Here is a 17,653-nt window from a genome sequence, read left to right as displayed (position 1 = left end):
TAATCTAGAACTTTCGATCTGCTAGCTCTGTTGCCGCATCTTGCGTTTCAGTGTGGAAGGTGTGGCTTCTGCAGCTCATCTGAGGAATGCACAGTGACTGTTCTCCTTGCAGGTGCAGGCGCCACTGCGGGGGTTTCTGCCAACTTCCCCAGCACCTCTGGCAGCAGCACCCTCTCTCCTTTCCAGCACGCCCATAAAGGTAGGGAGGGTGCTCAGGTATCGATCTTCTGGAGGTAACCACCTAGACATAAGAGGGGGCTTGGGTGAGAGTGGAGAGGAAATAATTATCAGAAATGACTGCGGAGCTCTTCCCCAATTTAAATCACCTCCCTAATGTGAGTCAATCACACTTGACTCCCCCAAGTTGCTGGCAGTAATTATCTCTGCAAGGAGTGGAACTGATGGCTCCCTGGGTGCCCTGGGCCCATTAGAACATGTTGGTAGGGAAGGCACATTCTAAGGTCGGCAGGGGTGGTGCTCAGGGTGCCAGCGGTGAGGGCAGGAGGCGCACCACCCCTAGACTTTGGCTGGGCCTCATGTCAACGCAATTGTGTTGCTGGCTTTCATATAAACCTGGGGATCACAGCACTTTAATGTCCATTTCCAATAAGTACATTTTACCCCCAAGTCCCTTCAGGATGGAAGGATGGAAGAGGGCCCCCAAGCTCCACAGTTTCTCTCCGGACAAGACCTAGCACCGTCTCATTGCTTCTGTTGTTTAGCATATTTAAGGCTCGGGTTCTCAGTGAGGCTTAGGGTGCTTCAGAATCTCATGGTGCACTCAGCACACACACCAGGTCTCCCGAGCAGTAGAACCAAGGGCAAGCACCCCAGGAACAACTGAGCAAACCCAAACCATGGCGTTCTGGAGAAGTCTGCATTTGCCTCCGTGGAGACCCTCATGGGGAGCTCCTGGGCAGTCCTGATGAGATAGACAAAGCAAATGTATAGGGCTGGGTTTTCAGACTAAGCGAGCATTTTGGATTCTGAGGGTTCCCTGGAAGCGTCCCAGTGGCAGAGCCATTGTTTACAGGGGCCCCGGTCTTGGAGGAGAAAGGGCCATGCCTGATGGATGGGTTCCTGCAGGGATGCTTGAGTCCTAAGTCCCTGCCTTCTCTCCCCGACTTCAGCAGAGCTGTCAGGCCAAGGACACCTGGCCACGGCCTTGATCATTGCCATGTCCACCATCTTCATCATGGCCATCGCCATTGTCCTCATCATCATGTTCTACATCATGAAGACAAAGCCTTCGGCCCCAGGTGACAGCTCCCCATTACCTGCCCCACCCCCCACCCCACCCCCCCGGGGACCGCTCTGTCAACGTACCCAGGCAGTGAGCCTGGCTGCTCACACCCTTCTTTCTCCAACCAGCCTGCTGCACCAGCCACTCAGTGAAGAGCGTGGAGGCCCAAGTGAGCAAGGAAGAGGAGAAGAAAGAGGCCCAAGGTCTGCAAACAGAGTCCCCATGAGCGTGGTGTCTGTCTCCAGGGTCTAGATGTTCTGCCCCTCTTGCCGCTACACCCACGCCCTGACCTCCTAACTGGCTATGTCCTCAGGCCACTTAGAAGGGAGTCGCAGGAAGAGGTGTCGGTGAACCCACATTGTGCTTAATCCTTCGGGCAGTGTGGCTGAGTCACCAGGCAGGTCTGCTGAAGAGGCAGTGAGCAGGGGAAGGACAAGCTCAGAGCTGGAGCCGACTGTAACTCCTCCTTCCCCCAATCTTCCCATTTACCTATAGACAGTGTGGTGATTTTCTCTGAGAAGGACGAATTTGAGAAGCTGACGGCAGCTCCAGCAAAGACTGCCAAGAGGTAAGTGAAGCTGAGGCAGCCCCCAGTTATAGTCTGAAGTCAGGGGGTCCTTGGGGGTCCTGAGTAGGAAGGGGAGCTGGCCATGCCAGGGGAGATACACGCTGTCTAGAGGCTGGGCTCCAGGGCTCCAGGGACCAGCGAGGCAGCCCCAGTCAGCACGGGCTTCAGCCTCACTGCTCCCCTGCAGCAGGAGCCAGCCAGTGATAGGGCAGGCAGTTCACGCCTGCCTGCTGCTCTGGGTCTCCCTCCTCCCTTCCTCCAGGGCCAGATGCCCCAGGCCTTCCTCTTCAACTCTACCTTCCTCATGCAGACCCCAAAGCTTCCGAATGCCCCCACCTCTCCAGGAGCCTGGTTACTATTAGTGCTGCTACCCCCAATACAAATACCGACAGAACAGCACTAACACTGGAGGTGGATGTCCACAATACTGTAACCGTGGAGGTGATGATGACTACAAATAGTGTTTATTACCCACCAGGAGTGAATGTGTCACCGCCATAAGCCCTATGAACAAGGTGCTAACATTATCCACATTTGTAGGAAGCCGAGGTTTGGAAGCTATCACGTGCCTATGGTCACACACTCCGTGAGTGGCAGGGCTGGGGGCAGATTCCAGGCCATCTGGCTCCAGTCTATGTTCCACAGGCTTTGGACCAACCACTAACACTTAGTGAAATAAGGCTTCTCAAGGAAGAGGTTTGAAACGTGTAATCTTTGCTGTATTTACCACACACACACTGGGATACGGAATCAGCCCTGGCTGTAACATCTAAGGTGGATAAAAGTAAACTTTTTATTGGTGACATGAGAGGTCACCAAACTGGTTACAGGAAGAGCAAAGGTTAAATCCCTCCTCTCCCAACCCCCAGCCTTTGACCTTTCCAGGGTTCTTGCAAAGCCTTGCATTTTAGGAATGATCATGAATCCAGATGTCTGTGAAGAGTTTTGGTGTTTATAAAGCACTACCAAACTTACTATCTCATTTGGAAAACTCAACATTCCTGACACAAGGATAGGAAGCAAACTTAAAGCATGAAATCTTCACATACTGGGAAAGAAAAGCAGATTTTGTGTGCTCAACTAGGCAGGCCCTCAGAGAATGGTTTTTGATAAGTGCCTCTGATTCCAATGATTCCTTTTTCAAAACCCAAGGAATTTGTGGTCTGCCCTTCCAGCCTTTTGTCATTCCCAAGAGGAAGGGGATAAAAAAAGAGCACTTAAAAGGACAGACACACATCCTATGGCTTAAGTTACCTCCAAAGACTGAGGAGATATTTGGGGAACCTACTTGGAAAACTATAGCTTATTTATATACAAGTGTTAAGTAGAAATTAGCACTCGAAAATTGTGTTTTAGAAGACAAGGCACTGAGCATTCACTCCCTCCGCCTGCTCTCGGGTCTTAGGGAAAGGACCTGGGGCGACTCGGTAGTCTGGGACAGCAGTGCTTTTCTACCTTGCCTACTCTCAAGGACAGCGGCAGGCCAGCCAACTGCCATGACGCCTGAAACCTCATGGGTTTTACCCACCATTTTTGTTTTCTTTGTACCATCCTGTCTCTAGGGTTATGTTTGAGTGTGGGCTTCATTACTATAACCCAGTTACTAGCAAATATAATTCCTTATAAGTCTTCAGCCAAAACACAGGAAACAAGCAGGATGCTGACAAAAAAGAATGTTTTTCATATGTTTGGAATGATTTTGAGAGTTTGAGCTTCAACCCACACGTGCTCAGGGCTGTGGGCCTGGGCAGTGAGCAGTGGTGTGACGTGAGACCATTGCCTTCCTGTGCGATTTCCCGAAGCCCTTCACTGGGCTTGCTGTGCACCGCCCCCCCCCCCCATGGCACACACATCTCAGCTAGCTCACCCTCTAGTCGAGAGGGGATCCCCCTGCTCTGGTATGTTCAGCTGTGTTTTTGTTACTCCAGGGAGCTGACACAGATTCCGTACCGGCATATCCACTTGTTTGCTACATGAACATACAAGGTTGAACTTAGTGCTTCTCTGGATGAAATAATAGGAAGCTGTAACACAGTCAAGAACCCTTTCCTGAACTGGGTGGGGTGGAGGGATGAGCAGCCGCCATCCCCACAGCCCTGAGGCATGCCCAGGACCTCTCTGCTCACACAGCACCTGTGGGCCACCCTACATCCAACTTCCTTCCCTGGAAAGGAGCGGAGAGCAGGCAGGTTGTGTCTTTCTCATCTCACGTCCTGAGCCTTATGCCCACGAGCTGCTTAGTAGAAGCTTGAGGAACAGTGACCACAACCCAACTGTCCCCACCACTGGGGGCCACGTCCTCACTGCACCTTCCCAGGCGCCATTAACGAACCCCGTTCTTGTTTCCACAGTGAGAACGACGCCTCGTCTGAGAACGAGCAGCTGCTGAGTCGGAGCATGGACAGTGACGAGGAGCCTGCCACCGACAAGCAGGGCTCTCCGGAGCTGTGCTTGCTGTCGCTGGTCCACCTGGCCAGGGAGAAGCCGGCCACCACCACCAAGGCGGCTGGGGTGAGGCTCTGGCAGCCCCTTCACACACCTTCTGATTTACTGGTGCGGCGGGGAAATGCACCAAAAGACACGACCTCCCTGTAGAAAAAGCTTTGCTGTGTGGCCCACCAGTACTCCCACCAGCCCAAGCCAGGAAACCTAGATGGAATGGCAGGTTTAAAGCAAGATATTTTTAAAACGGAAAACGTCTTTCTCTTATTGTATAGCTTTATAGAAGAAAATGAAAAATAATAAGCAACGACATACAAGTTAAAATTGCTTGGAATGCCACAGGACAGAAATATTTAACTATGATATGTCTGGTCATAAACATGCTGGCATATATCCAACTAGACATACAACAGTTACATTAATATTTAAACATAACCATATAGTTATCTATACATAGCTATAGAGTACTTAGCTATGTATAGATATAGTATATATGTCTCATGTAAAAATGCTCCACATGGTCTGTCACCTGAAGCAGGCCACCCTGGAGCCCACTATGGCAGGGCGTGTGGGCAAAGGTGCACGTGGCCCTGCCCCTGGCTCCCTGAGAGTCCATTTAGCATGTGGTCCACGGCAGCCTGACCCAAGCATCACGTCAGCTCGGTTTGCTAGGCAGTGCTGCTCATGGTAAAAGTGTCCCGAATGGAGAGGCTGGAGCAGGCCTGGGTCCTGACAGGGATGTCATCCCCTGGGCTGCCCGGGTCAGTGACCTCAGCAGTGGGGTCTGTCCCTTGCAGGTGCCTGGAGGCCTGTGGAGCTGTTACGAGAGATACTGGCTCCAGTGGGGCGTGGGACCTTTCAGCCAGGGCCGCTTCTGCACCTGTATATCATGGGACCCATCTCCTGCCTGCCCACTGGCAGGCTGGGGTCCCCGACATTCATCCTTCCAGATAGACCGATGCCAGGTGTGGCCTCGAGTTGTCTTCTGTGTCTGAATGTCCGGTGGAGCCTAAGAAGCACCCCCTGCCCACCATTGGCATTAAAGGTGCTGGCGTTGGAGAACCCAAAGAAAGACTTCTCTGAATTACGGATAAGATGTTCACATGAGGACTTGATTCAACATTTCTGACTGGAAATCAGGGGAGAGCAGTTATCTGCCAACACTGAGCTGGAGGACTTGGTTCTATGCTCACTACCATTTTTGCCCCTTTCTGAAAATTATATTCTCTTTACTTTTTTGATAGATTCAAAGTCGAAGGAAAAAGATACTGGATGTGTATGCCAATGTGTGCGGAGTCGTTGAAGGTGAGCATACAAGAACTCCTCCGGGGACACTTACCGCAGGTTTGGCCCCTGACGGTTGACAGGGACAACAGGCTCTAACAGGAGCCCCAATGTTCCTGGGAAGGGACTGAGGAAAGCTGCCCATCCCACCTGTCATGTCCCTCACGGGAACGGCCAGCAGATCTGACTCCAGGTGGAGGGACAAGGAATTTGGCTCCAGACTACGTTAACCCATTTCCCCAGCATGTCCTATTGCCCTTCCCTCACAGACAAGGAGCCAACATCCACCCCAGTGCAGGACCTCGCTTTAGGGACATGTGGTGTCAGGACACCCGGGTGCTTGAGAACACAGGGGTGGATGTTGGCTCCCATGCCCCCCACACGCTCTCTCTCCATTGGTGTTTTCGTCTTCGAAATCTTTGGCAATCAGTCACTTACCCAATAAGAGCTGTCCTCCCCTGTCCCTTCTAGCAGTTCGTGCTGTGTGGACGATCTCCCCTCATAAAGATGTCTCCTGAGCCAGCTGAGCCAGCCTGCCTCGCCCTTCTGCAGTTGGGGTATGGGCAGGGAAGAGGCAATAGGACTGGGTTTATATTCTGACTGTATTCTATCTGAAACCAGAATCCACACTTCCAATTTCTTCCAAATCCAGTCTCTAAATTACCTTCTTATTCACCCAGGAGATAGAAACCCTCATCACTGAGGTTAGGAAATTTTCCCCGCCTTCTTCGGGCCACTTGGTTCTGTCCTGCCGACTCCCTCCATGACCTTTCCCGTCTGGCCCAGGCAGCAGGGATGCAGCCTGGTGCCTTCTCATTTCTTTACTTGGGCTGAACCCCGCACACTGAGCCTGGGCCAGACTGGTTGGTTGGGCGCTCTGTTGGCCAGAAACAACTACTGAGGGTGAGTTCAGTGGGCCAAGAATTCTACTCGGCTGCCTGTCGAAATGTGGCATTTCTCCACAAATACTCATGCCCCAGGGTCGGCCTGTCTGCTCAAGCCTGCATGTCTGGGAGCCTTCAGCCGCCCAGTGGAGGATGATCTGGGAATGCATTCTAGCACCCTAGTAAGCTCTTCTTTGCTCTAAAAGATGTCTTGGTTTTAAGAGCCCGTGTCCCAGGACAGGGGTTTTTCAAATTAATTTTAGGAAAGAGGAAGCTCTCCAGTGATATGGGGAGTGTGAAGAGCTTGAAGCCCCTGCACTCAGTCACCTTCTCACGTGCTTTACAATCCCAAGATGTCACTCACACAGCTGAGGCTGAGAACCTTAGACCAGCAGCACCCAGCCCTGGGTGAACATTAATTACTTGGAGAGTCAGTCTTACACTATTTCCCTCTGCCCACCCGCCTGCCCCAAAATCCTGACGTAATTAGTCTGGGGTGAGTCCCAGGAATCAACGTCTTCATTGTGTTTTTAATTAAACTTCATTTTGAGATTATTGCAGATTAACATGCAGTGATAAGAGATGATACAGAGAGATCCTGCAATACCCTTTACCCAGTTTCTCCCAATGGTAACGTCTTGCCAGACAATCCCTAAAAGTCACATCATGATATTAACATGGATACAGTGAAGACAGAGCCCATGCCATCACCAGAAGGACCCCTCTGGTTGCCCTTGTATAGCCACATCCACTTCCTACCCACTCCACCCCTTCCTTGGTCCCTGGCAACTACTAATCTCTTCTTCATTTCTGTATTTTGTCATTTCAAGAATGTTATGTAAGTGGAAACATGCACTATTGTAGGGCTTTTTCCATTCAGCCTAAGTTACTGGAGATTCATCAAGATTGTTACACGTAATAGTTTGATTCTTTTTATTCCTAAGTAGTAGCTCATGTTAAGGATGTACCACAATTCGCTTAATCATTCATCTATTTAAGAACATCTTGATTGTTTCCAGTTTTGGACCATTATGAACAAAGCCGCTGTAAATATTCATGTATAGGATTTTATATGAACATAAGTCATCATTTCTCTGGAATAAATGCCCAGTGGTGCAATTCTTAGGTCCTATGGTAGTTGCATGTTTTTTTAAAAAACTGCCAATTTGTTTTCCAAAATGGCTATACCATTTATATTCTCACCATCAATGTATAAACAAGTGATCCAGTTTCTCCACATCCTTGCCAGCATTTGGTGGTGTTACTATTTTTCATTTCAGTCATTCTGAATGGTGTGTTTGATATCTCATTATGGTTTTAATTTGCATTTCCGTAATGTTTGAACGTCTGTTGATGAGCTTATTTGCCATCTGTATGTCCTCTTCAGGGAAATGCTTCTTTATGTCTTCTGCCCATTTTCCAATTAGATTATGATTTTATTTTATTTTTATCTTTTTGCTGTTGAATTTTTTTAATGCATTCGAGATGTGAAACCTTTGATGGATATGTGGTTTGTAAATATTTTCTCCACTTTGTAGCTTGTCCTTTCATTCTCTTAACAGGGTCTTTCAAAGAGAGCAAAGTTTTAAATTTTGATGACTTATATTTATTATTTTCCTTTTATAGATTGTTTTTGGTATCAAGACTAAGATCTCTTTGCCTAGCCCTATATCCCAATTATTTTCTTCTATGGGTTTTTTCTAAAAGTTTTAATTTTATATTTTGCACTTGAGTCCATAATCAATTGGAGTTAATTTTTACATAATATAGAGACTTGAGGTTCATTTTCTTGCCTATAGATATCCAATTGTTCCTGCACCATTTGTTGAAAAGGATATCTTTCCTCCATTGAATGGCTCTTGCACTTTGTCAAAAATTAACTTGGACATATTTGTGTGGGTCAATTTTCTGGGATCTCTGTTCTGTTGCATTAATCTGTATGTCCATCCCTCTGCCAAAATCACATAGTCTTGATTCCCATAGCTATGTAATATCTTGAAATTAGATAGAGCGATTGCTCCAACTTTATTCTTTTTTTCAAAATTGTTTCAGCTATTCTAGTTCCTTTGTCTTTCCACATAAATTTTAGAATAATTGTCCCTATATCTATAAAATATCTTGCTAGGATTTTGATGGGAATTTCACCAAACCTGTATACCAAGTTTGAGAGATTTGACATTTATACTATGTAGAATCTTCTAATCCATGAAAATGGTATGTCTCTTGGTTTATTTAGATTTTCTTTTATTTCTTTCACCAGCATTATGTAGTTTGAAGAATAGAAGTACTGTATATATTTTGCTAGATTTACACCAAAGTATTTTATTTATTTTTTGAATGATTGTAAATAACATTTTATTTTAATTTCAGTCTCTATGTTTTAATTGCTAGTATATAGAAATACAGTTGTTTTTTGTATGCTTATCTTGTATCCTGTGACAAGTCACTTATAAGGTATGAGAGTTTACTGTTAGATTCCTTGAGATAATCACATAGATAAGCACATCTGCAGATGGGGACAGTTTGATTTCTCTTTTCCCAACATGTATGTCTTTCCTTGCCTCATTGTACTGCCTATAACTTTAGCACTATGTTGAATAAGAGTGATGAGAGCAGAAATTCTTGTCTTGTTCCCGATCTTGAAGGGAAAGCATTCAGTTTTTCACCAGTAAGGGTAATGACAGCTGTAGGTTTTTCATAAGTGATTTACATTAATTTTGTGGATAACATTAATTTTTAAATATTGAACCAGCTTTTCATCCCTGGAATAAAGCCCACCTGTCATGCATATAATTCTTTTACTATAGTGTTGAATTCCATTGGCTAATATTTTGTTAAGGATTTTGCATCTATATTCATGAAGGATTTTGGTCTTCAGGGTTGTTTTTTTGTACTTTCTTTGTCTGGTTTTGGTATCAAGCTAATACTAGCTTCACAGAATAAGCTGGAGTGTGTTTCCTCCTTTTCTACTTTCCAGATTTTATGTAGAATTGGTGCTAATTCTTGAATGTTTGGTAGATTCCTCCAGTGGAACTTTGTGGGCCTGTAGATTTTTCTTGGGGGGTGTGGAGGTGGGGAGGGGTGATTTTTTTAAACTACAAATTCCTTTACTTTAATCGTGATGAGGCTTTCAAATCATCTATTTCATTCATATTGGGTGAGTTTATGCTTTTGAGGAATTTTTCTGTTTCATCTAAGTTTTCAAATTTATGTCTATAGAATTGCTTGTAGTATTCCCTTATTATCTTTCTGATGTCTGTGGAGTCTGTTATCATATCCCCTTCTTAACTGCTTGATATTGGTAACTTGTGTCTTATTTCTTTCTTTATTTTTTATTTTTTACCAATCTTACTAGAGATGTCTCCATTTTGTTCGTTTTTTTCAAAGAACTGGCTCTTTTCACGTTTATCTCTATTGTTTTCCTTTTTTCGATTTCATTGATTAGTGCTCTTATCTTTATTATATCATTCCTTGTTTACTTTAGGTTTATTTTGCTAATCTTTTTCTAGGTGCTTGAGATGGGAGCTTAGATGCTTGACTTGAGACTTTTCCTCTTTTGTAATATATGTATTTGTGATATAAATATCCTCTGAGTATTGCTTTTGGTGTGTCCTGCATATTTTGATATGTTGTATTTTTTATTTTGATTCATTTTAAAACTTTCTTTTGAAATTTCTTCTTTAACCCATCCATGGATTATTTATAAATGTGTTGTTTAGTCCTCATACCACATCAAATGCATCAACTGCAAATCAAATTGAGTGCAAATCAAATGCAAGACAGAGGCCTGCTGAATAACGGAGCTCCCAGAATGCAGCGGGAGATCAGCCCTGTGGAGTTATTCCCAGTGCTAGTGGCTCTCCTTACAGAGGGAAGCAGGAAATAGAGCAGGAAGTGACTGCCAGTGACTTTTCCCTCCCTGGGAAACACCAACAGCATTTGGTTCCAGAACTTCCCAGAAAGAGGAGGACCCCCACATCTTTCCTCCCTCTGTCCCCACATACAAACCAATTTTCCTAGAAAGGAAAGTCAAGGAAGCTGGCAGGAACCTAACAATGTTTCTCCATTTGAAAAATAAACCATGTCTTTAAATGCATTAACTCCATGGGGAAATAAATGTAATGAACCAAATTCAATCCCTGCCCTTCCCTACCAAAAAAGTGTGTTTAGTTTTCATGTGTGTGAAGATTTTCCTGTTGTCTTTCTGTTATTGATTTATAGTTTAATTCCATTGTGGTAGGAGAATACACTCTGTATGCAATTTCAATTCTTTTAAATCCTTTTGTTGAGGTATAAAGCATTCACTTGAAAAGATTCTGTATTCTGTTATTGTTGGGTGCAGTGTTCTATAAATGTTGATTGGATTCTGTTGGTTGATGGTGTTGTAGAGTTCTGTATTCTTGCTGATTTCCTTCTAATTATTCTATCGTTACTGAGGGAGAGGTGTCGAAGTCTCCAACTATAATTGTGGATTTGTCTATTTCTCCTTTCAGTTCTGTAAGTTTTTAATTTCACATATTTTGGAGCTCTGTTGTTTGATGAATACACGTTTAAGATTGCTATGTCTTCTTAGTGAATTGACCCTTTTATCATTATATAATGTCCCTCTCTGTCTCTGGTAATTTCTTTTGTTCTGAAGTTTACTTTATCTGATGTAATAGCCACTTCTGTTTTCCTTTTATTGATTTTTACATGATATTTCTTTTTCCATTCTTTTACTTTCAACCTGCCCATATTGATGTTTTTTGAGTGGTGCATTTGATGTGTTTTTTTTTTTTATTAATTTTATTGGGGTGACAATTGTTAGTAAATTTACATAGATTTCAGGTGTACAATTCTGTATTACATCGTCTATAAATCCCATTGTGTGTTCACCACCCAGAGTCAGGCATTTGATGTGTTTTGAGTGCAACTTTTTCCATAACTATTTTAGTAGTATCCTAGGTATTACATTATATATATATATATATATATATATATATATATATATGTATATATATATACATATATATATATAACTTATCACAGTCTACTGCTGTCATTATTTTTCTAGCTTGACTGAAGTATACAAACCTTACCTCCCTGTGTGTCCTTTCTGTTTATAATTGTCTCATATAGTTCCTCCACATATATTTAGAACTATATCAGTTGCTTCAACTGACCATCATAATTCAGAAAACTTGAAAAGAAATCTTATTGTATTTATCCAAATTTTGCTTACTATGTTCATTTCTGATGTTACAAGGTTTTTTCTTTTATCATTTCCTTTTTGTTTAGAGATTTCCTTTAGTAATTCTTTTAGGGTAGGTTTGCTAGTGACAAATTCTCTTAGTTTTTCTTCATCTTAAGAATGTCATGATTTCTTCTTCATTCCTAAAAGATAGATATGTTCACTGGGTACAGGATACTGGGTTGACAGTTCTTTCTTTTAATACTGGAAAACACGGTGCCACTTCCCTCTGGCCTCCAGGATTCTGATCATAAATCCGCTGCCATTCTAATTGTTTTTCTCCTGTAGGTAAGTTGTTGTTTTTCTCCGGCTGCATTTGAGACTTTATCATCTTTAGTTTTCAGAAGTTTGTTAATAAATAATGTGTCTTGATATGACTTTCTTTGGGTTTCTGCTGTTAGGAGTTTTCTCAACTTCTTGAATCTGTAGGCTTTTGTTGCTTTCCAAGTCTGGAAGTTTTCAGTCATTATTTCTTTTAACAGCCCCACTTTCTTTCTCCTCTTCTTCTAGGACTCCATGAAACAAATGTGAAATCTTTTGTTATAGCCTCACAGGTCCCATGGGCTCTGTGTTTTTCAGTTTGTTTTTATCTCTGTTGTTTCATTTCTATTCTACTATCCTGCTCACTAATTCTTTCTTCTGTCTTTATTCTGCCATTGAGCATATCTACTGAGTTTTTAATCTTGATTATTATAATTTTTGGTTCTAACATTTCCATTTGGTTCTTCTTTATATTTTCTATCTTTTGCAAAAGATTTTTTTTTAACTTTGTTTCAAGCATGTTTGCAATTACTATTGAACCATTTTTATCATGGTTGCTTTAAAATCTTCGTCAGATCATTTTAACATGTCTGTTATCTCAGTGTCAGCATCTATTGATTATCTTTTTTTATTTATTTGAGATATTCTTGGTTCTTGGTATGATGAGTGAGTGTCTATTAAAACCTGGACAGTTTTATGTCACATTATGAGACTTTGGATCTTATTTAAACCTTCTGTCGTACCTAGTTTCATATGATACCTCTTATGTCAGGGGAAGGAGGTGCCTCCTTGTCACTGCCAGGTGGAGGTAGATGTTCAAGTTCCCACTCAGCCTTCAGTGACACTCAAGTGTCACTCCTTTTTATTGCTGGTTGAGAGGTGGGAATCTGTTTCTCCAGGTAGTCTCCACTGACTCCATGGAGGTGGGGAGGCTTGTTACCAGCTGATGATAAGAAAGTCCAGGCTTTCTACTTGGCCTTCCCTGACACCACCCTGGTGCAATGTTACAGCCTATGAGGGCAGACACCAAGGCTCCCCATTCAGGTTTTGCTGGCCTTGGTGGGATTGGGACCACAGTTTTTCTGTGGTGTTCAGCTATAATAAGGCAGTTGCTGTCTCAATGTTTTCTTCTTGCTAAGCTTCTCTTTTCCTACTGCTTTAGCCAGGAAAAGAGAGAGCAGGCTTCTGTTGGACTACTTGTGTTATTGTTTGTGTCTGGATTACTGGACTCTTCAGCTCCATGTTTTGGATGATGCAGCAAAAGAAAACCCAAGAAACTCATCACTGTATCATTGCTCCAGTCCGGAGGGCCCTAGCAGTCTTCCTTTTTCTCTACTTTGCAGAGTTTTCTTATGTTTGCTTTGTACATACTTTCCAGGGGTTTTAGTTCTACTTATCAGGAGGAATAGGGAAAAACATGTCTATTCCATCTTCCAGAAGTGGAAATATATCAATTTTTTAAAATGTTCCTAGGGGAGTCTTATGTAGAGTGAGGTCTGAGAACCAGTGACTTGGCTCAGATAACACCAACTTTGGGCTGTCTTTGAGAGCACCTTTCATAAAGGTGACTACTGTCCCCATAAAGGGACGTGGTACTGCCCCGTGACCTCCTTCTCAGCCCAGCTCCAAGTAAGGCAGGGTTATTCTATTAAGGATAGGCTGTACTGAAGGCTTTGGTGACTGCTGAAAATGGTCTTTAGGGGATTACTATAACAGTCAAAATGGAGGTTATTTTCCTAGGAGGAGAAAAGGTATTATTGGGATTAGAGTTCGTGAAGAGACTTCTCCTACAGCTGCCAAAGTCCTAGATATTGCTCGCCTTAACCTATGCATTTATTTTGTATGATTTTCTGCATCAGTGTTTTTTTATTTTACAATTTTTTTTAAAAGTTTAAAAAATACTTTTAGTAGTGTTAGGCTTCTGTTGACGGCCATTTGCAATGCCCGACTGTGCCCCTTCATCTCCACAGGTCTCAGCCCTACGGAGCTGCCATTTGATTGTCTTGAGAAGACGAGCCGAATGCTCAGCTCCACATACAACTCTGAGAAGGCCGTTGTGAAAACATGGCGTCACCTCGCCGAGAGTTTTGGACTAAAGAGGGATGAGATTGGAGGCATGACAGATGGCTTGCAGCTTTTTGACCGCATCAGCACAGCAGGCTACAGCATCCCAGAGCTGCTCACAAAACTGGTGCAAATCGAGCGGCTGGATGCTGTGGAGTCCTTGTGCGCAGACATACTGGAGTGGGCTGGGGTCGTGCCACCTGCCTCCCAGGTACCCACTACATCCTGAAGAACATACCTGTGGACTGTCTTTCTCGGGATGCACAAAGGATGGGGGCTCTGGAACTTCAAGTGGTGCCAACAGACTACCAAGAATCAAGGCTTTTTCAGCTATGTCACCAGCGTATGCCTTAGGCTGTTCCAGGGAACAAGAGGAAATGAGGTCTGTCTTCCAGTCTAACTAAAGACGAAAGATTAAAGCTAGGATATTCCCAGCTACCCACTGGCACCTCACCAGATGAAATGAATATGTATTCATCCAGCCAGCCCACCTGCCATTGTCTCATGCAAGGAACACTGTTGGGTACTCAAATGAACCAAACAATGTGGGAATGACAGAGGTGAAGAATCTGGTCCCTGTTTAAGGAGTTTACAACCCAATGAGAGACGGAAGGTATGTCCACAAACCACTTTGCTAGAAGATGTCAAACAACCTGAATGAGGGGATTCTAAGGAAATGTAATAAAAGTTCTAAGAGAGGGAGATGGCTTCCCACTGAAGTGATGAAGGAGGCATCCTCGTGAAGAAACAGCTCAAAAGTTTGGTAAAATGGCTACAAAATGCAGATACCCCACTCAATGTATTGTTTCAGGTTCAGTACAAGTGACTTCATTAGGATAACTTTGCTTATTCTTGAGGCCATCCATATTCCTACAACCCTTCTAGTCACTAATGGAAGAGCTCACTTTGTAGCCTGCTTTATGTCATGATACGCAAGGCATGTATTTGTCCAATCAAGTAGACCTGTGCTGTAGTCAATTTCATTTACAGTATGAGTCTTAGACCTGGGAGCCCAGTGGTTTTGTATTATGCATGAATTGTCTTCTACTCTCATTCTCAGGCAGATTTGACCCTTTGGGGGCAGCCGTGCTCAAAGATCACAAGCCATTTAAATTACGTGTCATACTGTTTTTGCTTTAAAGAGAAATGAGTGGTCAGCTCTGCTGAGAAAGGGAAATGACTTCCTAAGAGTTCATCCATGCATAATTCTAAATTTCCAAAGTGTTTAAAACTTGTGGACGAGACGCATGATGTGAGGGTTTCAGAGTCTGTCCTTCTGAGCCAGTCAGGGAAAGTGCAGCTCCCTGTATAAGAAGAGCCTTCTTGGGGTCCAGGAACCTGATTCTTGTTGTGCCAACCTGGGCTGCTTTCTTCTCCCTCCCTAGGCCTCAGTTTATCCGCTGCAAATGAGAGGTTAATTTGTGATTCTATCATCACGGGAAAAGTAAGCACGTGATGAAAAGTAAGCTTCATCACGGGAAAAGAAAGTGGAGCTATAGGAAATGTCAGGTCTTCAAGGTGCTCTATGGAAGTCAATACAGTAAGTTGTCAAGGAAAATGGGAATGGAAACGGAAACGCTCGGATCTGGAGGTTTCACAGTCACTGCAATTACTTGGCATACATTCAGAAATAAAGTTAATAAACTGACGTGGTTCTTGGTAAGTTCTCTTACTGCACCTGCAATTGCCAAGAGCTTGGGAGCAGGGTAATGATGGCACTAGGGGTTAGTTTGGAGCGCACTGCTGAGCTCCCCAAGGACAGGTCTGACTGTGATTCTTACTAAATTAAAATCAGCCTCTCACTAATAAAGCAACGTTATTTTTTGTTTTTTGTTTTTCAATTACAAGTTGTAGGACTGAGCAAATGCTTTGGGGGAAGCAATCAGTCGTATGTTTAAAGCCAACAAGCAATTTCCCACCAATGAATGTAGAACATACTGTGATGGGATCCTAATTAGGTCCTGAATATTTAATTTCATCATTTCCTATGTCTGTTTGCTGCTGTTTGTCAGAACGCATCTGGTATATCCTGTGAGTTAGATATGCCACAACAAAACTTAATCACCTTTTTTAATTCCTCTTGAAACCTTGTGGGGCCCCTTTCCTCTGCTTTGTGATCATTATGAGAATCTCCCCCTTGATTAGACTGCAAATGTCACCTGTGATGAGCATGCTGTTCCGGGATAATAGCTTGCAACTTCTTTAGAAAAACATTTTCAGAGAAGGAGCAGGGGTGGCTGTTCTCTGCCTTCTACCCTGGGGGGAGTGTCCCTAATTTTACGTTGTTAGAATTCTAGAGCCAGAGGTCCAGCCAGCATCAGACCACGTTTCATTGACTCTCAACCTGCCATTTTTAGTTAGACATAGAAGTACACATTCCTTTGTCACTTACTTATTTGGAGACCATGCCCAGCAACATTTACTCTGATAAGCTTTAGTCTACATATGGAATTCAAATCCATTGAGACCATAATGATTATCACAGACCAAAGCTGGGACTCCACCCCACCATTTTGTATGGAGACAGTCAATATTTTGTTCTACTTAAAAACAGTTAGAAAACACCCCAGGCTAGAGCTGTGGCCCGTAGTCAATGAAGTCTTGTCAATTTTTTTGTCTAATTCTGTATATATAACTTATTATTATTTTACAGTTTCAATAAACAAACTAATAAAAAGGAGAACTACAGACTGCTACAATATGAGTTCTTGGGGAGGGGAGGCAGGGAGTGGATAAGGTTCTGGTCGTTCTGTTCCTGGTTTTTGCCCTGTGTGTGATGAGACTGTAGGATTGGGACCAGCCAGATATGAATTGCCTAAAATTTTATGTCACTCAACAGAAGTGAGCGTTACAATGAGATTGTGTAAAAACCACTTGGGGCATTGCTTTCCAAGTTGCCATCATTAGTTTACAAGGCACTGATTCACTAAGCTACTGCTACATAGGTAACATACTGCCCCAGCACTCAGTGACTTACACCAACAATCATTGGCTTATTATAGCTCAGAGGACAGTAAGGTCCTAGGCAACTAAGGCTGGGCTCAGCTGGGGTCTCTGCCTGCTGGGGCATTGGAACTGGGGTAGCTCTGCTCCATTGTTGCTCCTCCTCCTCTCCTTCCTCTTCCTCAAACCAGTCATCTAGCCAGGTGCGCCTTCATGGCAATGACAGAAGCACCGAAATGAGCACAGTCACAGGAAGTTTCCTCAGGCCTAGGCTCAGAATTGGCGTCCCATCACTTGTAGCTCATTCTATTGGCCAAAGCAAGTCACACGGCTACCCCAGAGTCAAGGGTAGGGAAATAGATCCCACCCTACCCGTATGAGGCACTGCAAAGTCACAGCGCGGCAGGTGAAACATTGGGACACATAATGCAAACGTCCACAGGTATGTGAGTTTCCCACAGCTGCGGTAACAAGTTACCCCAAACCTAGTGGTTCAAGGCCACACACATTTATGATCTTACCATTCTGGAGAGCAGAAGTCCTACAGTCAAGTTTTCAGCAGAGCTGTGTTCCTTGTGAAGACTTTAGAAGAAGAATCTGTTTTCTTGCCTTTCCGAACTTCTGGAGTCCAGCCGTACTCCTCAGCTTGCGGCTCCCTTCCATCTTCCAAGCCAGCAATCACAGCGCTCCAACCTCTGCCTCTATCACCACGTCTCCTTCTCGTCCTGCTTCAC

General features: G+C 43.8%; 1 protein-coding gene across 1 annotated transcript in view; it reads left to right on the top strand.

Annotated features, from left to right (window-relative positions):
* Nucleotides 1-16,663, top strand: part of EDAR (ectodysplasin A receptor) — a 91,881-nt gene extending 75,218 nt beyond the window's left edge. Inside the window, exons 6-12 of the mRNA XM_081068825.1 lie at nucleotides 113-199; nucleotides 1,131-1,259; nucleotides 1,372-1,446; nucleotides 1,739-1,811; nucleotides 4,163-4,322; nucleotides 5,498-5,558; nucleotides 13,883-16,663. Coding sequence (XP_080924951.1) covers nucleotides 113-199; nucleotides 1,131-1,259; nucleotides 1,372-1,446; nucleotides 1,739-1,811; nucleotides 4,163-4,322; nucleotides 5,498-5,558; nucleotides 13,883-14,205 — 908 coding nt within the window. The 3' untranslated portion in view covers nucleotides 14,206-16,663. The remainder of the gene's footprint in view (nucleotides 1-112; nucleotides 200-1,130; nucleotides 1,260-1,371; nucleotides 1,447-1,738; nucleotides 1,812-4,162; nucleotides 4,323-5,497; nucleotides 5,559-13,882) is intronic.
* The last annotated feature ends 990 nt before the right edge of the window (nucleotides 16,664-17,653 follow it).

Source organism: Rhinolophus hipposideros (assembly GCF_964194185.1).
Source record: "Rhinolophus hipposideros genome assembly, chromosome: 12".
NCBI lineage: Eukaryota > Metazoa > Chordata > Mammalia > Chiroptera > Rhinolophidae > Rhinolophus > Rhinolophus hipposideros.
Note: the sequence above shows the minus strand (reverse complement) of the source record. Positions and strands in the feature narration are given on the sequence as shown.